The 22,615-nt window shown below is 50.3% G+C and overlaps 1 protein-coding gene across 3 annotated transcripts in view; it reads left to right on the top strand.

The window, feature by feature from the left end:
• The window catches only part of TANC2 (tetratricopeptide repeat, ankyrin repeat and coiled-coil containing 2), a 404,350-nt gene that overhangs the window by 362,926 nt on the left and 18,809 nt on the right, over positions 1–22,615 (top strand). For all 3 annotated transcript variants that reach the window (XM_039913595.1, XM_039913597.1, XM_039913596.1), the window contains 7 exons: positions 2,739–2,970; positions 6,433–6,599; positions 8,958–9,565; positions 11,791–11,899; positions 16,589–16,711; positions 19,339–19,575; positions 20,944–21,129. In XM_039913595.1, the coding sequence (XP_039769529.1) occupies positions 2,739–2,970; positions 6,433–6,599; positions 8,958–9,565; positions 11,791–11,899; positions 16,589–16,711; positions 19,339–19,575; positions 20,944–21,129 (1,662 nt within the window). The remainder of the gene's footprint in view (positions 1–2,738; positions 2,971–6,432; positions 6,600–8,957; positions 9,566–11,790; positions 11,900–16,588; positions 16,712–19,338; positions 19,576–20,943; positions 21,130–22,615) is intronic.

Raw genomic sequence — 22,615 nt, 5'->3', positions numbered from 1 at the left:
TATTTAAAGTGCAACTCTTTTGGCCAAGTGGGGTGGACGCCCCATCCTGGCTAGCTGCTGCAGAACTCTTGCTAAACCTACTGCTTTTCGTCCTAAGTCTGGCCTTGGGATTTCAAATCAACTACTTGGATTATTCATAAAACAAAGGGAATGCCTTGCATCATAAGCAAGAAATGCTGGGAAGATTAGCGAAGCATTTTCAACCCCTGCCTAAGATACCAGGTACTTACCTAGGAGAATTTAGGGTGAGACCACTAGGAGAAGGTATGTTCTGAGCCTCCACCGAGTCCAGTGCAGTGCACTTGGGAAAGCACAACAAGAATCCATCAATCAATCAGTATCAATCAGTGGTATTTATTGAGCGCTTCCCTTATGCAGTCCATTGTACTCAGCTCTTGGGAGATTGTAATACAATTTTTTTAAATGGTATTTGTTAAGCACTTACCTTGTGCCAGATACTATACTAAACACTGGGGCAGATAAGAGCTAATTATGTTGGATGCAGTCCATGTCCCACATTGGGCTCACGGTCTTCATCCCCATTTTACTGCTGAGGTAACTGAGGCCCAGAGAAGTGAAGTGATTTGCCCAAGGTGACACAGCTAAGTGGTGGAGGTGACATTAGAACTCAGGTGTCTCTAACTTCTGAGCCCGTGCTCCATCTGCTAGGCCATGCTGCTTTTCACTGATTTGTAGACAAGTTCCCTGGCCACAAGGAAGGCACAGTCAAACAATGAATGGTGTTTGACCAATAGTAAGAGCTTAACAATTGTGAGCCCCCTGAGGGACAGAGACAATATCTAAATCCCACCTGTAGATTCTCTCCCAGCACCTTGTACATGTAGTGCTCTGCATATCGGAAGAGCTTAATCAATACTACTGCTAAATACCATTAAGAAGAAAGTGGGAGAGTTGACGTGATCATTGCAGAGATGCAAGAATATCCATGCCCTTTTCTGGATAATCAGACTGACTGTGCGGAATACCCGTGGCCTTAGCGAGGGTCAGATCGGGGCTGGGACAATTCTGCCAAAAAATGCTTCGGCCCAGCCCATTCCCAACAGTTGAGTCCTGGAATTCCAAGCTGCAGCAGTTGGAGTTACTTAAGGGAAAATACGCGTGAAACAAGTTTGGATTCATTCTCAGGTTTGGCTTGGTGGCTTTTTAAATGAGAGCATTTGCTGTTAAAGGTAAAGGTTTCTTTGTGGTCTCCAGGGAATTCCTGACTTGTGCTTATTAACGTTCCTTAAGGAAAGGCTTCAGCCTCCTCTAAGCAAGGAAAGAATATGTCTTTTCGATTCAGTCTGGCACCAACTTGGAACTTTCCGCTGTTTACAGTGCAGTCCATGGAAATGGGCTTCTTGTGTTGGGAGAAAAGGGGTTTAATGACACCTCTGTCCTTGAGGAGCTTACAGTCTAATGGGGGAAGCTAACAAACATATAGGAAAGGCACTGAATAAGAATAATAATGAGGGTGAAAATAGATAAAGAAAAAAATAAAAGATAATGAATAGAAGATACAGACTTAGGGATGCTCAGCTGGCCAAGTGGGTGAAATGCCCTGAAAGGTATGTGGAGCAGCTGGGCCGAGGGTTTTGGGGGCAGAGGGGTGTTAATCAGAGGCAACCTTCTAGGGGAGGTGACTTTGTAGGATGTCTTCGAGGGGGGCCGGGCATGAGCTCCAGAGGTGCTGCGGGAGAAGTTGGTCCAGGCCTGGGCTGAGGGAAGGGAGGGATGGACTTGCTTGAGCAATGGGTTTGGGCGTCTAGAGCAAGAGAGGGGAAGTTTATTCGGGAAGAGCTGGGATGTAGTGGGAGAAAGCAGCAGAGAGACTAGGCAGGAGGCAGCCAAAGCTGATGGGCAGTTCGTGTTTTTGTCAAAGGCAAGGCAATTTTTGAAGTGGGGGAGTGGTATTGGGATTTAGAATTTAGATTTTAGATTTAGAACTTTAGATTTGAAACACATACTTTCGGTTCATTGGTCATGTTTGCTGGTCAGGGGGAGGGGTCAGCCTGAGGATTTGAGGATCAAACTGTCGTCTGGGGGGCCTTCTCCTTCTCCTGAGTTTGCAGCCTCTGCGGAGTGTGGGTGGAGGCTGTGGGGGGGTGAAACCCAGCACCCCCCTTTTTCCAGGTACGCATCCGGTCCATTCAGCCTCTTCCCAGGTCGCAGTCTAAGTCTAAGCAAGGAGAGTTTCTGTTCCCTTGAGGCTCGTTGGGGCATCTGCCTCAGGCCTGAGGCTACTGGGACAATACAAAGTCAGGTAAACCTGTGTTCTTGCCACGGTGCTCTGAGCTGGAACCTCAAGCCCATCAGCTAGCTGGTGTCACCATCCACACGTGGGAGTGATTGATACCAGTGACTGGCTAGCTGATTGATTGATTGACAACTGGCCCGCCCGTGCCCCAGGGGCCCCAAATAAGAATAAAAATTGTAGTGTTCGTTAAGTGCTTACTGTGTGCCCAGCATTCAGCTCTGGGGTCGATTCAGTATAATCAAATTAGACACAGTCCCAGTCCCATGTGGAACTCTCAGTCTAAGTAAGAGGGAGAACAGAATCCCCATTTTGCAGATGAGGAAACTGAGGCAAGTTGTCCCATTAAGGGTCAAAGGTTGGAGCCGAGATTTGAACCCAGGTCCTGTCCCAGGCTCAGGGTCTTTCCACTGAGCCACGCTGCCTCTGCCCCGCCGGGGTGTCTGACGGTCCTGCATGTGCTCGGTGCTTCCCCCTTCCCCAGGTGGTCGCCTACCACTACTGCCAGGCAGACAACGCCTATACCTGCCTGGTGCCGGAGTTCGTCCACAACGTCGCCGCGCTGCTGTGCCGCTCCCCGCAGCTCGTCGCCTACCGGGAGCAGCTGCTGCGGGAGCCCCACCTGCAGAGCACGCTCAGCCTGCGCTCCTGTGTGCAGGACCCCACCACCTCCTTCCGCCGAGGGGTCCTCGAGCCCCTGGAGAACCTCCACAAAGGTAAGGGGGAGGCAGAGGTCTGGTGCTCCCATCTCCCACATCGTTCCCCGACACCTCCATCTCCCACTCCGGTCCCCACTTCTCCTTCTTCGTTTCCCCACCTCCTTTTCTTGCTTCCAGTCCCACAATCCCCATCCCATCTCCATCTCCCGCTCGGGTCTCCCCGACCTCCATCTCCCGCTTCAGTTTTCCCCCACCTCCATAATAATTAATAATAATTACAGTATTTGTTCATCACTTATACAGTGTCAGTCACTGTTGTAAGCCCTGGGGTAGATACAAGGTAAGCAGGATGGACGCAGGACTATCCCACTTGGGGCTCACAGTCTTAATCCCCATTCTATCGCTGAGGGAACTGAGGCACAGAGAAGTTTAAGTGGCTTCTCCAAGGTCACCCAGCAGATAAGTGGCAGACCCAGGATGAGAACCCAGGTCCTCTGACCCCCAGGCCCGTGGTCTTTCCACTTAGCCACTCGGCTTCTCCGTCCCCTGCTTCAGGTCCCACAACCTCCTGTCCCACATCCTTCACCCACTTTGGTCCACCCCCCCTCCTCCATCTCCCACTTTGGTCCTCCCCACCTCTGTCTCCTGCTTTGGGGGCCCCTCCCCCACCTCCTATCCTACCACCCCATAAAACAGAATGTTCGATGTGGTCCCAGAGTGACTCCTTTGAGTCTCCAGAAGATGCTGCCATACCCAGCCTTCGCCTCTGATGACAGTATGGCCAAGGGCAAAGTGAGCAGCCCTGTTGACCCCAGGGGATTTGGACCATTGTCTTTAGGAAATATGTGACCTTCCCAGTGCCATGTCTGTTGCCCAGCTCCAGAGCTCAGTCTGTGGGTGACCAGTTGCTTAGGGGGATGAGATGAGGCGTAGAGCCCGGTGGCCAGCAGTACAACCGGCACGTCCACAAGACGTCCTCTCTCCCAGCCGGTCAGCTCATCTCCCGGGCTGAGACACACACACAGAGACAGAGCGGATTCTGCTCGCCTTCGACAGGCCGGCAAGCCGGAGTTACGCTGGAGGAGGGAAGTATTCTCCAGATCTGGGCTGGGACCCCAGCTGATTGACTTAAAAATGGTCATCTCTAGGGAAACAGTGTTTCAAGGTGGAATGTCAGGTTATAGGTTAGAAATCTCCTTCCTGTTTCTGGACTGTGGATCCAGGAAGGTAGTGTGTGTGCAAGAGCCTGAATGCGGTGCGGGTGGTCGGGCGGTGTCTGTGTGTGAGAGAGAGAGATAGAAAGAGAGAGAGAAAGAAATGCCAAGGGCCTGGGCTCACTGCCTGTCTGGCTGTGGCCCAGAAATCTAACTGATGCCAGCCAGTGCCAATCATTTCTGAGAAATGAAGGGTGGCGTCTATTTTCAAATCTGAAATCATTTTGGAACGAGAAAATACTTTTGGAATGGCAACAGTTTCCTTGAGAGGAAAGCACTTGAAGTAGGTACAGTATAAGCAGATAGGACACAGTCCCTGACCCACACGGGGCTCACAGTCTAAGAGGGAGGGAGAATAGGTATTTAATCCCCACTTTGTAGATGAGGTAATGGAGACATTCAGAGAACTTGTGACTTGCCCAAACAGGTCTCCTGACTCCCAAGCCCATGCTCTTCCAGTTGACCATGCTGCATCTCTTAGTTCCTTGTGGGCTGAAACCTCACCACCCACCCGGGAACAAAGATTTGTTTGGTGAAAATTTTGCAATAATTATTTGAAATGTACCATGTTAAAGTCTCAAAGAATCAGCACCCTCACTGTTCACCACAGAAAGCCTATCTTTTTTTTGGTGGGGGGGGGGCAGGGGTGCTAGAGCCTGATAAACCCTCCCATCCCCACCCTTAAGCACCCCTGTACCACCAGAGGATTATTCCCCAAGCCCCACTTTCCTGGGCCCTCCCTAGATCTTTCATGGTTCTGCCTCTACTGCTTTTAGGTGCACGTTCCCTTCCCTGACCCTCCTGGGCTCTGTTTGAACCCATCATTGACCATGACAGAATTAAGTAGGGCAACGATCCCTGGCCCCCTCCCCCAAAAGCATCAAAGCCCACCGAGTAGTTTTGGGGATCCCAGGGTTGATCCAGCCAACAAAGCCTCCTCTTTCGCCTAGTGGGCAAACAGCCACAGTGAGATGTTTGGTGACACCCCAAAGTCATTTGCCGGTGATCCCTACAAAACTCAAGAATCTCCAGGGGAATGGCAGGAATTACAAATAATAGATAATCTAATTAAGGGACCAGTTACCTTTGTTAGAGTGCCTGTTTGAATACAGTCTGTCATTTAATTTACTCACAGGATGAATAAGAAATTATCTCTTGGGAGACCCTAAATATGAGAATCTGATTTTATTGGGAAATGAATGATTTAATTCGTCCTTAGTGATTACTAAAATCAACCATCCCCTGGAGAAAGAGAGAAGCCTAATTTAGAGCAAAGTTTCCAATGACCAAACTGTAAATCTTTTTGAAATGGCTCCCTGTTACAGTGATCATATTTCCTCTCCCGACAGGCTCTAACTTCTCAGCACTCAAACTGCTGTTCTGCTGACTCTATTGTCTTCTCCCAGGTGCTTAATACAGTGCTCTGCCCACAATAAAAGTTCAGTAAATATCATTGATTGACTGATTGAGAGCCATTAGGTAAGACTAATCAACAGTTAAAAATCTTGTGAAGTTGGAACTTGATCTTGAGATTCCAAATTGGGCCTGAGGTCACCTTCTGACTTACCCCTGAAAGTTAAGAAATGTTGCTCTTTTTCATAATAATAAATGGGTACATTAATGTATAAGGATTTGGGCTTGTCTGCCTGGGGAGAAGAGAACAGCTCTCTTTAACTTCTTGCATTTCTGAACGAGAAATCACATTTGATTAATCCACTGACAGTTCACAGGTTAATTCCCATGACTGTGAGAATTTGCTGGGCAGGAAATACTGAAGTTCTGAGCCCGGGTGTTCAGGAAATTTGAATATTTGAATTTCTTCCACCCTTGTAAATTAAGAGGAATGGTTCAGCAATTTGTTGAAAAGAGGTTGAATTAAGCTTAAAAAAAATTGTGGCATTTGATAAGTGCTCTGTGCTAAACACTGAGGAAGATACAACATAAACTTGTCAGAAACAGTTCTTGTCCCACTTGAGGATCACAGTCTGAGTAGGAAGGAGAACAGGTATTCCACCCCCATTTTATAGATGAGGACACTGAGGCACAGGTAAGTTAAGTGGCTTGCCCAAGTTCACAAAATAGGCCATTCAGCATGCTAGTAATTTAATGCTTTCTGTTTGGTTTGGTGAGAGAGAGTCAGTGTGTGTGTGTGTGTGTGTGTGTGTGTGTGTGTGAGTGAGAGAGAGAGAGGGAGAGAGAGAGCTGGTATTGTTCTTCCTGGGCAAGAAGCTTCCAGCTGGCTTTATATCTGTCCGGCCTCCAATTCCTCAGGCTGAGCGGTTTTGTTTGTTTCTTCCCATCTCAGAAAGGAAAATCCCAGATGAGGATTTCATCATCCTAATTGACGGACTGAACGAAGCTGAGTTTCACAAACCAGATTACGGGGACACGATAGTGTCTTTTCTGAGCAAGATGATTGGGAAATTCCCGTCTTGGCTCAAGCTGATCGTGACGGTCAGGACAAGTTTACAGGTTGGTGCGACTCTGCCGCAGGGTGAATGGGCAGGCGAGCGGGTGGGCGGGCAGACTGGGCTCCTTCGCCTTCCCGCCTCATTCCTGTGGCCAGGTGGGTGGAGACCCATCCCAAAACCCTGCCTCCTCCTGAGGGTTCTCCACACTTAGCATATGCCTGATCTCTGATGTTAATCTTTGAAAGGAAGGGGGCTGGGCTCACGATTCCCCGAGACTTCCTAATAGCAATAATAATAATAATGATGGTATTTGCTAAGCACTGTGTCGAGCACTGTTCTAAGCAGTGGGGGAAATTCATTCAGTAGTATTTACTGAGCGCTTACTATGTGCAGAGCACTGTACTAAGCACTTGGAATGTACAATTCGGCAACAGATAGAGACAATCCCTGCCCAATGATGGGCTTACAGTCTAATCGGGGTAGACAGGCGGACAAAAACAAAACATAATCACGATGAATACAATCAAGGGGATGGACACCTCATTAACAAAATAAATAGGGTAATAAAAATATATATAAGCTAATCAGATTGGACACAGTCGCTGTCCCACATGAGGCTCTCAGTCTTAATCCCCATTTTACAGGTGAGGTAACTGAGATCCAGGGAAGTGAAGTGACTTGCCCATGGACACACAGCAAACAAAGTGGAGGATCTGAGATTAGAACCCAGGTCCTTCTGATTCTCAGGCCCGTGCTCTATCCAGTAGGCCACAGTGCTTCCTGTTTGGTCCACTTTCCCCTCTGGCCTGGAGCAGCTTCACTACTGAGTTGCTGGCAACTGGAAAGACTCTCATTCAGGCCAGGCTGCTAATAAAAGTAGTAATCATCACTGGGGTATTTGTTAAGCACTTTCTGTGGGCTGAGTGCCGGGTGAATACAGGATAATCAGATGAGACAATTGTGTATTCTTTTCCATTGCTTACTACAGGGCTCTGCACCCAGTAGGTGCTAAATAAATACTGTTATCACCACTGCATAGTCCCTATCCTTCATGGGGCTCACCATCTAAGTGGGAGGAGGAGTGGGCATTTAACCTCCATTTTACAGATGAGGAAACAGGCGCAGAAGAGTTAAGCAACTTGCCTAAGATCACACAGCCGGCAAACTGCAAAGCCAGGATTAGAACCCGGTCTCCTGACTCCCAGTCCTGTGCTCTTGCCATTTCAGGAAGCCTCGTGTGAGCCCCTGAGTTTTTAGTGGCTTTCCTGGCTTATGTCTGGAGTTCCCCAGCTGATGTCATTTTGCAAGAGGCACAGGCCAGCTTGGTTTGCAGTCCAGACCTCCAGGCCTGCCTTACTTCTTGCTCTGTCCCTGGCTCCATTAACAGACTCTCCGGCCAGCAGAAGCTGGAGTGGGCATGTCATGCCTCCCCTTCCGAACACACGCGCACACTTTCTTTCTCTGTCTCTGTCTCTCTCACATGTTATAGACTGAAGGACCTGCTGGGTCCCTGGAGATCCAGCTGGCCCTCAGCAGCATTAAGAAATTTCTACTCCCTGGCCTTCTGCCTCACCCACCCACTGGCCTCTGGGCTTGTGGAAAAAAGAACTCAGAAGAGCAGGGGCAGAAGTCGTGGGGGTGGGGGCTCCCACGGAAGAGCCGTGTAAGCGCTAAGTACTTAGTATTAAGCATTTAGTACGCTGCCCTGCACTCAGTAAGCGCTCAATAGATGCAATTGAATGAATGAATGCAGCCAGGCTCCTTGCCCACCCACAGTTAAGAAAGTCCCTTTCGCTGTCCAGGGCTCTGGCAAGCAAACCCTGAGACCTGGCTGGGCTGGACCCCATCAGGGACAGGGCGGCTCCAAGGTCGGCTACTGCTGGGTGGTCGCCAAAGAACTCCCTGGCCTTCCTGGGAAAAGGCAGGGATGCACTTTCTCTCTTCGATTCAAACAGAGGACTGCCACAATAGCCAAGCCACAGTATTGGCCGCCTGTTCTCTGAGCCAAGCCCCAAGCAACATTTGCAGCTTCTTTAATGGAGACCTACAGGCCTCCCAGAAGCCACGGGTTTCGCCGGCGACTCCTTCAACTGCATGGAGACCGAATACCCTGGCCTGGTCGTCGGGCAATTAAATCCGTCAGACTGCAGTTTTGGCCAGGACGTCGTTCCACAATTCTCCTAGCCCGGGGTAGAAAGAGCCCACTGGAAGTGGCTCCGTCTCCTGTCTCCCCCTGCCCCCCACCATCCCCCAGACCTCCACTTTCTTTCCGGGTCTCAGGCATGGGTTGAGGGGGGACTCCGAGACGGAGGCAGGAAGCAGGTCCGTGGCGGGGACCCCTTGGCATCTGAGTGGGCCAGCTGGGACTGAGGGGAAGTTTCTGAAGTTCTTTCCGTAATAAACTGTCTCTCTGTTATAGGAGATTACCAAGTTGCTGCCTTTCCATAGGATCTTCCTGGACCGACTGGAAGAGAACGAAGCCATCGACCAGGACCTCCAGGCTTACATCCTCCACCGGATACACAGCAGCTCAGAGATCCAGAACAACATCTCCCTCAATGGCAAAATGGACAACACCACCTTTGGCAAACTCAGTTCTCATCTCAAGACCCTCAGCCAAGGGTCCTATCTGTACCTGAAACTGACCTTTGACCTCATAGAGAAGGGTTACCTGGTCCTGAAGAGTTCTAGCTACAAAGTGGTCCCCGTGTCCCTCTCGGAAGTGTACCTCCTGCAGTGCAATATGAAGTTCCCCACCCAGTCTTCCTTCGACCGGGTGATGCCGCTCCTGAACGTGGCGGTGGCCTCGCTGCACCCCCTGACGGATGAGCACATCTTCCAGGCCATCAACGCGGGCAGCCTCACGGGCACCCTGGAGTGGGAGGACTTCCAGCAGAGGATGGAGAACCTCTCCATGTTCCTCATCAAGCGCAGGGACATGACGCGCATGTTTGTGCACCCGTCTTTCCGGGAGTGGCTCGTATGGAGGGAGGAAGGGGAAAAGACCAAGTTTCTGTGTGACCCCAGGTAAGCGGCCGAAAGAGGAGGAACCGGTCCCGGCCCCACTGCCCTAGCTCCTCATCTTGGCCTCGCTGGGCGGCTCCGGTCCGGCTGAACACGGCCCGTGGCCAAGCCGTCAGGTGGCCACCCTGGCGTCCCGCCCCGGTGCACCGCCTGCCTGCTCCGCACAGTGCCACGGCGACCAAATTGAGCACAACCTTGGGAAGCGAGTGCAGGCACAGAGTCAGGAGGTCTGGGTTCTAATCCAGCTTTGCCACTTACCACCCTGCGCTTAGTACAGTGTCAGGCAAATAATAAGCGCTTAACAAATACTACCATTGTTATTATGGGAAGCAGGGTGGCTCAGTGGAAAAGAGCCTGGGCTTCGGAGTCAGAGGTCATGAGTTCGACTCCCGACTCTGCCACTTGTCAGCTGTGTGACTGTGGGCGAGTCACTTCACTTCTCGGTGCCTCAGTTACCTCATCTGTCAAATGGGAATTAACTGTGAGCCTCACGTGGGACAACCTGATTACCCTGTATCTCCCCCAGTGCTTAGAACAGTGCTCGGCACATAGTAAGCACTTAACAAATGCCAACATTATTATTATTACCTGCTGTGTGACTTGGGGCAAGTGGCTTCACTTCTCTGAGCCTCACTTTCCTCTTTTCTAGAATGGGCATTAAATACCTATCCTCCACCCACCGTATAGAGACAGGGACTTTGTCCAACCTGAATATCTTTTCTTCTAGACTGTAAGAGCCCTGTGGTCAGGAAATGTGTCTACCAACTCTCTTGCATTTTAATTTCCCAAGCTCAGAGTTTAGTGCTGTGCAAACAAAAGGCATCAATAAATACCACTGGTTACCTGCCTCAGCACTTAGTACTTGGCACATAGTAAGCACCTAGCAAATACCACAATTACCATTATTGTTGCTATTGTCATTATTATTAAAAAGTTGCCATTACTTCCCTGGAACTTATGACCCACCCCAGCACTGAGCGACATCAAAGGAAGTTGGTCTCTTTCTTCTGTAAGCGATGTCAGGAAAGAAATGGGCTCCCTGGGGGTGGGTATATGTTCAATCACTCAATCAATAGGATTTATTAAGTGCTAACTAGGTGCAGAACACCATACTAAGTGTTTGGGAGAGTACAATGCAGCAAAGTTGATAGATATGCTCCCTGCCCACAAGGAGCTTTCAGTCTAGATGGGGGGGTGAGGGGTGTTAAAATAAATTACAGATATGTACATAAGTTCTGTGGAACTGAGGATGGGGTGAATATCAAGTGCTTAAAGAGGACAGATCCCAAGTATCTAGGTAATGCAAAAGGGAGGGGGAGTAGGGGACATGAGGGCTTATTCGGGGAAGGCCACTTGGAGATGTGATTTTAATGAAACTTTGAAGATGGAGGGAGCGGTGGTCTGTCGTTTAAGAAAGGGTAGGGAGTTCCAGGCCAGAGGGAGGGTGTGGGCAAGGGGGTCAGTGGCGAGATAGGTGATATTGGGGGTACTCTGAGTAGGGAGGTGTTAGAGGAGCGAAGTGTGTGGGCTGGGTTGTAGTAGGAATTCGGCGAAGTAAAGCAGGATCAGGAGTGCCGAATGAGTGCTTTATAGACAATAGTAAGGAGATCATCGAGGAGGCCATTGCAGTGCTTGAGGCAGGATATGATAAGTGCTTGGATCAATGAAGTAGCAGTTTTAATGGAGAGAAAAGGACAGATTTTAGCCATGATGGGCAGGTAGAACCAACAGGATTTGGTGACGCTGAATCTAAAGTTTGAATGAGAGAGATTGAGTCGAGGATAATGCCAAGATTACGGGGTAATGAAGCAGGTAGGATAGTGGTGTCCGCAGTGATGGGAAACATGAGGGGAGGACAGGGGTTGGGTGGGAACAGTAGGAGTTCTTTTTTTGGATATGTTAAGTTTGAAGAATCGGTGGGATATCCAGAAATGAGCCCCGAGGGACTCCCACAGTTAGAGGGTGAGAGGCTTTGGTGTTGGTAGGAAGAAGCCACAAACTATCATCTCCGTTTGTCCATGTGCATGTTCTAGAACTGTCGGTAAAAAAGAAGGAAGTAGAAGGTCCCATGTTTGCATCCACAACCTCCGGCCATGGGCCGCCGAGCCTGCAACCGACCGAGTCCTGGGAGGGTGTGGCTCAGACCTCCCTGAAGGGGAAGCCAGAGAGTGTTCAAAGAGCATCCGGGCTTGCTGAATCCTTTCCTTTCTGGGTCTCTCCCCTTCTAGGAGTGGCCACACGCTACTTGCCTTCTGGTTTTCCCGCCAAGAGGGCAAGCTGAACCGACAGCAGACTATTGAGCTTGGACACCACATCCTCAAAGCGCACATATTTAAGGTAAGGAAGTTAAAGGAAGACACCCTTCCTAGGGCCTGATTGACGGACTCTCCCCTCCCCACTGTCTCTGGAGGGACATTCCACCCTCAGGACTCTCAACCTGGACCCCAGCACTTCCCTCCACCACCTCACACCTGTCACCGAGCTGGACACTCACCCAACCTGCTAGCCAAGGGAGCGAAACATTCCTCTCCACCCGCTAAAACAGGGTGGTCATTCCTACTCACATGTGATCCCTTTTTGCAGATTTTCAGTGCACAAAATGGAGACAGTTTCAGTCTCTTCCAGGTTCAACTGTCTGATTCTAAAACTCTTCTGAGATCCCCAGAAAAGGATAAAATCAGCCATCGCCCGTTCTGGCATGTGGTCTTGGAGCCACCCTGGTTTCAGGAGGTGTCCCCAGTGCCCGTTGTAGAGGTCCTGCCATGGGGATCCCCTCACTGTCCGGGCAATGGAGTGAGCAGGACCAAAAGGTTGCCTAGGATTCAGAAGCAGCAGGTGTCCCTCCGGCAATAGGGAACATGGGTTCTCCTCAGACAGCCACTTTGGGTTTTGTCGGCCGGAAGATAGTTTCCCAGGGTTGCTGGTTTCACCTTTCTCTCTGTGGGTGATCAAGGGGTCATTCAAATGCAGGAGTCATCCACCTGCCAGGCGCTAAGCTCCTGGGGCCAGGGGACAGATGTGCTGTGGGAAGCCAGAGCCAACATCCCCTCCCCACCCTGTCAGTACTAGCAGGATCCATTTTGTCAACTCTCTCTTGAAAGGAAAAGCCTGCCTCTCCTCTGCAAGTGTGAATGGCCGAGAATTTCATTTTGCACCTTGCTCAGCTATAAAAAGGGACCCAACCCCTCCTCCCTGCAGGGGTCTTTTCCCTGTATTCTGAGGCCATTCTCAGGATCGATGAGTTCCCTCCTCCCCTACCCCTTCAAAGATGGTGAATCCCCCCCAGAAACTACAGTGTTCCGGTCGGATCCAGCAGTGACCCAAGGGGGCTTCTCCACAATGGCCCGGCAGCAAGCCAGGGCTCCGGCCTCCCCCCATCCCTCAGGTTGATTAGGGCCTGGAAGGATAACAGAGAGGGTCAGGCCTTCTTCAGAGTGGTCGGGACCAGGGGATCCTTGTTTTAAGAAAGGAACAGTGTCTTAAAACAGAGATGAAGAGCCAAAAAAATGATTTAATAGCACTCCCAAACCCCTGAGAGCACTAGACCCCTGAAAACCAGCCTAGGAGAGAGGCAGTTTATTGACTTTCATTCAGTCATTCATTCATTCATTTGTATTTAGTAAGTACTTACTGTGTGCAAAGCACTGTACTCAGCATTATAACAATAAACAGACCCATTTCTTGTCCACAACGAGGTTACAGTCTAAAGGGGAAGACAGACATTAATATGAACAAATAAATAAATAACAGATATAGACTTGTGGAAATGATTTTCCCTCCCTTTCTCCCTCCCTTCTGCCTCTCTTCTTCCCAGCCTCCCTTCCTCTTGCCCTCATCCTGGGACTGAAGGGTGGCAAAAAATTACCAAAACTGCAGGCAATTCACCTTTCATTTTTCTCGCTGGGGAATTAGGAAAGAGACAGCCATTTCTAGAATTTTAAGAAGAACCAACATGATATCGCTGTTGGGTAGTAAAGTGGCTTACGGTCTGGTGTTTACTGCCTCCTGATATTCCCCGGGCCCAAACGCGGCTGGTTTTGTTCCTAGTCAACCTGCAATGGAGCAGGGCCAAGGCCTGGGAGTGGACAGGGACCAGGACAGAGAGACGGGGAGAGAGGAACCGGGCCAGGAGATTGCTGGGACTTGGTCCCAGTGGCCGGACTATCTAGAGGAAGCTCCTGGGGATCAGCTGAGTTACCCGAGTGCAGCAGGACCATGGAAACATGTAAATACCGCTATCATCAGACCCCTTTAATCTTTTATGGACGAGGACTGAATTGTGGCAGGGAATGAAGACCTAAATCGTCAGCTCCAGCCATGAAAGAGAAGAGGAAAGAACAGTCTGTAGGTCCCAGACAGGCAGAGGGTGCCCTCTGCTGCCTGACAACTGTCCTCTTTCTCATCCTCTGCCCTGAAAGGAGCCATTTCCAGAGCTCCCAGGAGCTTGCAGTCATATTTATTGAGCGCTTACCGTGTGCAGAACACTGTACAAAGCACTTGGGGGAGTACAGTATAACAGAGGTGGGAGACACGTTCCCTGCCCACAAGAAGTTTACAGTCTAAAGTCCCGCTCATAACCCAGTGAACATGGTTTTCAAGACGGAACAGATCGCCAAGTTTCTTTTCCGTTGAACCTTCTATTTCGGGCTCCTCTGGTCTGCTTATAACTTGAGAAGCAGCGTGGCTCGGTGGAAAGAAGACGGACTTAGGAGTCAGAGGTCATGGGTTCTAATTCCGACTCTGCCACCTGTCAACTGTGTGACTTTGGGCAAGTCACTTGACTTCTCGGTGCCTCAGTGACCTCATCTGTAAAATGGGGATTAAGACTGTCAGCCTCACATGGGACAACTTGATTACCCTGTATCTACCACTAGCGCTTAGAACAGTGCTCAGCGCACAGTAAGCGCTTAACAAATACTAACATTATTATTATTATTGTAAAACGTGGGAGAAAAAGAGGTGGCTGTAAGTAGTAAAAAAAAAATATTGGCATTTGTTAAGCGCTTCCTATGTGCAGAGCACTGTTCTAAGCGCTGGGGTAGACACAGGGGAATCAGGTTGTCCCACGTGGGGCTCAGAGTCTTCATCCCCATTTTACAGATGAGGGAACTGAGGCACAGAGAAGTTAAGTGACTTGCCCACAGTCACACAGCTGACAAATGGCAGAGCTGGGATTCGAACTCATGACCTCTGACTCCAAAGTCCATGCTCTTTCCACTGAGCCACGCTAGTAGACTGTAGACTGCAAGCTCGCCGTGGATCGGGAATGTATCTACCAATTCCGTTGTATCCATTCATTCGTATTTATTGAGCGCTTACTGTGTGCAGAGCACTCTACTAAGCGCTTGGGAAGTACAATTCAGCAACAAATAGAGACAATCCCTGCCCACAGCGGCCTCTCAGTCTAGAAAAATTGTATTGTGTTGTACTCTCCCAAACACTTAGTACGGTGCTCTGCACACAGTAAGGGCTTAATAATTACCATTGATAATACTAGTTGTAGTATTTACCAAGTGCTTACTAGATGCAAAGATCTGTACTAAGAGCTGGGAAAGGAACTCATGGATGAAATATAGATGAAGTCCTTGCCCCCTAAAGAGCTCACCCCTAAAGGAGGGAGTGAGAGGTTGTCAGCAAAAAGGCAACCAAAATCAGAAGACAAAGACAAGAAGAAAGAAAGAAGCAGCAGGATTCCTGGCTCCTCACAGCTCAAACCACAAAAGTCAGAGTTGTGGTTACTGCAGCCACCTATCGAGTGCTTCCCGAGCCGGACTGTGGTGGCTGGGAGCCCCCTGGCTCTTCCCAGTCTGGGGCAGGAGTGGCTGGGAGTCTCCTAGCCCTTCCCAGGCTGGAGCGGAAGTGTATGGAAGCCCCCCGTAGGTCTGGTGTAAAGGGACTGGTGGATGGCTCATGCTACTTTGATTTTTTCTGTCGCAAGGGACATCATTAGTGAAGGATGATGTGGGCAGGGGTGAGGACACTAAGGAAGCAGAAGGATAACACATTCAATTCTTTTGATTGGCTAAAAGCCCCAGAAGTGGCATGACTGGTAGTCATTAGTAGGTGAGTCAGTGCCGACCGAGCTGAGACGAATAAAGGCCTGGCTAGGAATGAGCCCTAAGTCAGTCATTTGTATCTACTGGGCGCTTACTGTGTGCAGAACCATTATACTAAGCACTTGGGAGAGTACAATAGAACACTATAAGGCGCATTCACTGCCCCCAATGAGCTTACAGTCTAGAAGGGGAGCCAGATATTAATATAAGTAAATAAATTACGGATATGTTCATAAGTGCTTTGGGGCTGGGAGGGAGGATGAATAAAGGGAGCAAGTCAGGGTGGCAACAGAAGGGATTGGGAGAAGAGAAAAGGAGGGCTTAGTCAGAGAAGGCCTCTTGGAGGAGATATGCCCGCAAGAAGGCTTTGAAGCAGGGGAGAGTAATTGTCTGTCTTTCCGATAGTACTTACGTACCCTTGGTCTTAGATGCCCAGAAGGTTTAATGAAGGAAAACAAATGCAAGCTGATTCTTGCACCCAAGTCTGGATGAGGCCTCGAGAGGTCATCTGGGATGGAACCCCGCCTCCAAGGGAAGACAGTACCTAAATAAACCAGGACAGAAGGGTGTCGGCTCTGTTCAAAAACAATCTCACGGGATGAATTTCACCCCCCCACCACCACCGCCCCGCTTCCATCTATCGTTGTATGGGCCAGGCATTGTTTGTCACCACCATGGGGCCCTGCAGGGCCAGATTTCCAGGGCCCAACCCTGCCCGACCCTGCCCAGCTCAAGTCTGAGCTAAATCCAGCTAGGTCAGCTTTTATCTCAGTCCAACCTAGCCCCCAGGCCTGAGAGCCGTCAGCCAGGCCGGGCCCAGCTCCTGCCTGCCTTAAGGGGTCGGGGGAGGAGGGCGGGGCGGGGGGGGCGGGAGGATGGTGGTGAACACTAACCCCACCGAGCAAAGTGCAGGAGTGTGCGTCACCAAGTGCATGTCCTGACATCTGTTGTCTAAATCTTTCTCATGCAGGGTCTGAGCAAAAAGGTCGGGGTGTCATCCTCCATCCTGCAAGGTCTGTGGATCTCCTACAGCACCGAAGGGCTTTCCATGGCACTGGCATCGTTAAGGAATCTCTACACCCCCAACATAAAGGTAACCCAAGTCTGGGGGTTCTGGGCTGCCCAAGAGTACTTAGCCCTTCCCTCCCCCTACTTCCTACCCCGGTAACCTCCCAGGATTCCTCCATCTGAGCTCTCTTCCTCTCCCCCTCGGCTTCAGTTCAGTAGCCGTAGCCTTTGGGAAGCCGTCTCTTAACCATCTAGCCATTGTGTGATACTCTGCGTGATGAAGGCTTCGAGGCTGTGAGATGAGACCCCACCTTTTCTCATGCTGCTGCTTCTGGGATAGATATAAGTTAATCACATTGGACACAGTCCTTGCCCAATGTGGGGCTCACAGTCTAAGTAAGAGAGAAGGCAGGTATTGAACCCCCGTTTTACAAATGAGAAAACTGAGTGAGAGACAAGTGACTTACCCAGAGTAACACAGCAAACACGTGGCAGAACCGTGATTAGAAGCCAGCTCCTTTGACTCCCAGGCCCGTGTTCTTTCTACTAGGCCACGCTGCTGCTTTTTCCACTTGCCTGTCTTTATGTGTCCTGTGGCCTGTTAGTCTCGAAGACCCAGACTAGGCATTCTCCTTCCCGGTTGCCCCCTCAGTGACAAGGATGAGACTGGATACCATGGACAGTCAGCTGCCTGGCAGTCAGTTAGAGAAGCAGCATGGCCCAGTGAATAGAGCATGGATCTGGGAGTCAGAGGAGCTGGGTTTTAATCACGGCTCTGCCACTTGTCTGCCGTGTGACCTTAAGCAAGTCACTTCACTTCTCTATACCTCAGTTACTTCTTCTGTAAAATGGGGATTAAGACTGTGAGCCCAGTGTGGAAAAGGGATTGCATCCAACATGATTTCCTTATATTTGCTTATATTTATTATATTGACGAAGCAGCGTGACTCAGTGGAAAGAGCATGGGCTTGGGAGTCAGAGGTCATGGGTTCTAATCCCGGCTCTGCCACTTGTCAGCTGTGTGATTTTGGGCATCACTTAACTTCTCTGTGCCTCTGTAAAATGGGGATTAAGACTGAGCCCCACTTGGGACAAACTGATCACCTTGTGTCTACCCCAGCGCTTAGAACAGTACTTTGCACATAGTAACCACTTAACAAATACCATCATTATTATTATTATTCCCCCCTCAGCACTTCGTAGAGTGTCTGGCACACAGTAAGTACTTAACAAATGCCAAAATTATTATTATTATTGTTGGGTCTCTCCATGAAGCAGCGAAGAAGCGTGCCCTGCTGGAAAGAACATGGGCCTGGGAATCAGAGGACTTGAGTTTTAATCCCGGCTCTTCCCCTTGCCTGTTATGACCTTGGTAAAGTCACTTGATTTCCCTGTGCCTCAGTTTCCTCATCTTAATTCTCATCCCGCCCTAGGTGGGACAGAGACCGTGTCCTGCCTGAGTTCTCTTACATTTACCCTAGTACTCTCTATAGAGCTTGCTAGACACGTAACAAACATCACAATGATTAGTACTGGTGGTGTTATTGCTATTATTACCTTTTATTTATAGTGTCTGTTAAGCCCTTACCGTATGTCAGACACTGTTCTAAGCTCTGGGGTAGATGCAAGCTAATTAGGTTGGATACAGTCACTGTCCCACGGAGGCTCACAGACTACATATCTGTAGTTTGAAGTTGGCCTTCCTCAGGTAGGATGGTTTTGTGCTTAGCAAATGTAATCTGAGGTTCTCTTTTGGCTGCAAGTTAAGCAGGAGGAATCTAGGCCCTGCTCTCTTCAACCACAACCGAGTTAGAAAAGGGTGATGGGAGGGAAGGGTTTTGTTCTTTTTTCTTTTTAATGGTATTTGTTAAAGCGCTTCCTTTGTGTCCAATACTGTTCTAAGCACTGGGGTAGGTACAGATTAATTAGGTCAGACACAGTCCCTATCCCACATGGGGCTCACAGTCTAAGTAGGATGGAGAACAGGTATTGAATCCCCATTGTACAGTTGAGGAAACTGAGGCACAGAGAAGAGAAATGACTTGTCGAGGGTCACACAGCAGATATGTGATGGAGCTGAGATGGAGCTGAGTCAGGTCCTCTGACTCCCAGGTCCATGGTCTTTCCACTAGTCAGTCGCTTTTATTGAGCACTTACTGTATGCAGAGCACTGTACTAAACACTTGGGAGACGACAATACAACAATAAGCAGATACATTCCCTGGTCATACTAGGCCACTCTGCTTCCCTAATTCCTAAAACTTTGGTAGATGGTGCTAGTCTTGTCCTGGCATCACAATCTCACTCAAAGCAGCCACCCAGAAATGAAAAATCTCATTTTGCTCGTTCTAAAATATAGGCGCCTCGGAACTGAGCATTCCCATCAGAACAGGACAACCTTTGCAAATTGGGACCTGGCCATCTATCAATCAGTCATATTCATGGAAAGCGCTGTACTAAGCACATGGGAGAGTTCAATATAACCAAGTTGGTAGGCATGTTCCCTTCCCACAACGAGCTTACAGTCTAGAGGGAGCTCCATTGTGATGGATCTGGAGTCCAGGGAAGCATCCTCCCTGGAGGTCGCTTGGCAAGGCCCGTTGCAACCAGTCCTGGGGCCCAGATCTCAGGAGAGGAAACGGAACCACCGGAGCCACTGGGAGTGTGTGACTGACTGCTGGCTCACAGTTCTGTGTGCTCTTTGGCTTCTAGGTCAGCCGACTGCTGATTTTAGGAGGGGCCAACATCAATTACCGGACAGAAGTTCTAAACAACGCCCCGATCCTGTGTGTCCAGTCGCACCTGGGCTATACGGAGATGGTCGCTCTGCTGCTGGAGTTTGGAGCCAATGTGGACGCCACTTCAGAGAGCGGCCTGACTCCGCTCGGGTACGCCGCCGCGGCCGGCTACCTGAGCATCGTCGTGCTGCTGTGCAAGAAGCGGGCCAAGGTAACAGGGCGGGGCTGGCCTGGGGCCCGACTCCTTCACCCTCCCCTTCGAAGGATAGAGAATCCTGTAGTCAGACGGCCATCGGAGAAGACATATGCTCTGTCCGTGGACGCGACCTTCTCTGGCTGCTGTGGCAAGGGCCTGGAGAAAATCTGTCGAAGTCCAGCCGCATCCTGGACCCATTGCTCTTAGATCCCTGCCCGGACCCCCAGCCCTCAGGTCCCATGAGAATGGAGCTGGTCCTCCCAGGGGCAGCCAGGCCCGAGCCTGGGATGGAAGGAGTGGGAGCATTGAGATGCTCGGGGATTTACAGGCCCCCAAGCTCGGGCCGAGCTAGGACAGGTGACCATTTGGTGGCCACCTCCCAGCACATCTGGTTGGAGTCAGGGTCCTGGAGACCTACCTCAGATGCCCTGCCGGATCTTGGCCCTGTTTTCAGGCTGCGAAGGGATGAGTACAAACAAGAAGTCAATCCAGTGTGGGTAGGGCTGGGGTCAGATCCCTCATCTCTGAGCCTCCAGCCTTCACACCACTTTCTTTCACATGCTTAGGGTCGCTTCCAGGCTCAGACTGACCTAGAAAGCATGGTGGAGACCCCTGAGGAAAACTACTCTGCTCAGGCCACTTTGACAGGCTAAATTTGCTGAAATTCACTCCCAAGCTGCCCCGGTCAATTAACTCCAGTTGTAGGGTCCTTAATCACATTTGGGTGGGAGTCTGCCCTTCCTACCTGCCCCTGGCCACCTTGCCTCCGGGCTTTTGCAGTCTTCCCCTTTCTCACTGGCCCTGATCCAACAGTGGCTGGGAACGGGCTACCTGCCCTCCCAGTTGAATGCTTGTCTCAGGTTATAAGGCACTTTCCTTGTTTTGAAGAACCTGAAAATGGGAGCTGTGGAATATTCTTTCTCCAGGGGTTTCAGGGACTCTTTTTAGCACGGTGCAGGCAAAGGCAGAGTTTATCAAATTTGAGTCTGGAAGAAATAGCAGTTGGTGCGGAGGGGAACCAAGGAAACAGGCCCTCTGGGGAAGCAAGTCAGCTGGGCCACCTAGTGCTCTTCTTCCAGTCCAGAAATGAGCCCGATCAGGGAGGGCTTGATCTTTCCTCACAGGGGTCAGGTAGCCTAGCCTGTTCCTCCAGAACCCCGGCCCAGGTTTGGTCCTGAATCGGAGCTAGTGGGCCGGGGGCCTAGCACAATCCATGGGATCCTCGTGCTGGGTTTGATTCCAGATAGGAGTTTGAGCGATGAGGGTATTGAGTCCCAAGCCGGGCGGTCACTCAGAGAAGTTGCCGTGCCCTCCCCGGCTGGCTGGGTTCGCTGCCTCATGCCTCCTCTCACTCCACCTGCCACTTTCTTCCTCACCTTTTAGGTGGATCATTTAGACAAGAATGGGCAGTGTGCTCTGGTCCATGCGGCGCTCAGAGGCCACCTGGAGGTGGTCAAATTCTTGATCCAGTGTGACTGGACCATGTCCGGGCAGCAGCAGGGCGTATTTAAGAAGAGCCAGGCCATCCAGCAGGCTCTCATCGCTGCGGCCAGCATGGGCTACACAGAGGTAAGCGCTCAGACGCTGGGCTTTCTGTTCTCATGAGTTCCGGGGGCTTGGAGGGGAGATGGTTGGTGGCAGATTCTGCCACCATCTGACAGGGACTCGAGGATAAAATGGAGATTAGTTCTACCTCCCAGGGGCTGGCTCGGAGCAGGGGCATAGGGGGAGGTGGGGGTCAGCAGAAGCAGCCAGTTCACTGCTCTAGAAACCACTGCCCAGCCCGGAGGCCGTGACAGAGCAATGACAGCACAAACCAGGCGGGGGTCCTGCTATTCCCATATGGACAGTTCACCTCCACAAGGTAATGGGGGCTTCTGGAGATGGGAAACTCCCATCCTGAAACTAAGAGCAGCAGTAAAAGCTGTTTTTAAAGTCATTTGAAACCAGACAGCGAAGCAGATATTGGGTGCCAGATACCACGTGCATTGGCTGATTTTATGATAGATGTGGCCCTGCCACCCTCTCAGTCATTCAGTGGTATTTATTGAGCACTTACTGTGTGCAGGGCACTGTACTAAGCGCCTGAGAGAATACAGTCTAACAGAGTTGATAGACGTTCCCTGCCAACAAGGAGCTCACAGTCTAGAGGCGAGACAGGCGTTAAATAAATTACAGATATGGACCTAAGTTCTGTGGGGCTGTGGGTGGGGTGAAGAAAGGGTATAAACACAATGCAAGGATAACACAGGAGGAAGAGGGAGTAGGAGAAATGAGGATATAATCAGGGAAGAGGAGATCCCTCTGGCCTCTCGTGGAAGCCCTCGATGCCTGGGACCCATGGAAAGGTGGTCAGGCTCGGGAGTGAGGCTGTGGGCCTGGGGCACTCCTGGTCCCTCTTCATAACCAATCAAGCAATGAATCAGAGGTATTGAGTACTTGCTGTGTAGAGCACTGTACTGAGCACCAGGAAGAATGATAATAATAATTATGGTTTTCTTGAGCACTTAATAATGTTGGTATTTGTTAAGCGCTTACTATGTGCAGAGCACTGTTCTAAGCGCTGGGGTAGATACAGGGTAATCAGGTTGTCCCACGTGAGGCTCACAGTTAATCCCCATTTTACAGATGAGGTAACTGAGGCACAGAGAAGTTAAGTGACTTGCCCACAGTCACACAGCTGACAAGTGGCAGAGCCGGGAGTCGAACCCATGACCTCTGACTCCGAAGCCCAGGCTCTTTCCACTGTGCCACGCTGCTTCATAAAGACTGTGAGCCCCACGTGGGACAAATTGATTCCCCTGTGTCTACCCCAGCGCTTAGAACAGTGCCCTGCACATAGTAAGCGCTTAACAAATACCAACATTATTATTATTATCAAGTGGCGGAGGCGGGGCTCGAACCCGAGCACTTACTATGAGCCAGGCACTGTGCTAAGCACTGGAGTGGATTCAAACAAATTGGGTTGGACACAGACCCTGTCCCATGTGGGGCTCATAGTCTCAATCCCCATTTTACAGTTGAGGTAACTGAGACACAGAGGAGTGAAGTGACT

The sequence above is a fragment of the Ornithorhynchus anatinus genome, chromosome 11, assembly GCF_004115215.2.
Source record: "Ornithorhynchus anatinus isolate Pmale09 chromosome 11, mOrnAna1.pri.v4, whole genome shotgun sequence".
Lineage (NCBI taxonomy): Eukaryota > Metazoa > Chordata > Mammalia > Monotremata > Ornithorhynchidae > Ornithorhynchus > Ornithorhynchus anatinus.
The sequence above is the reverse complement of the archived record's forward strand: the minus strand, read 5'-3'. Positions and strand labels throughout refer to the sequence as shown.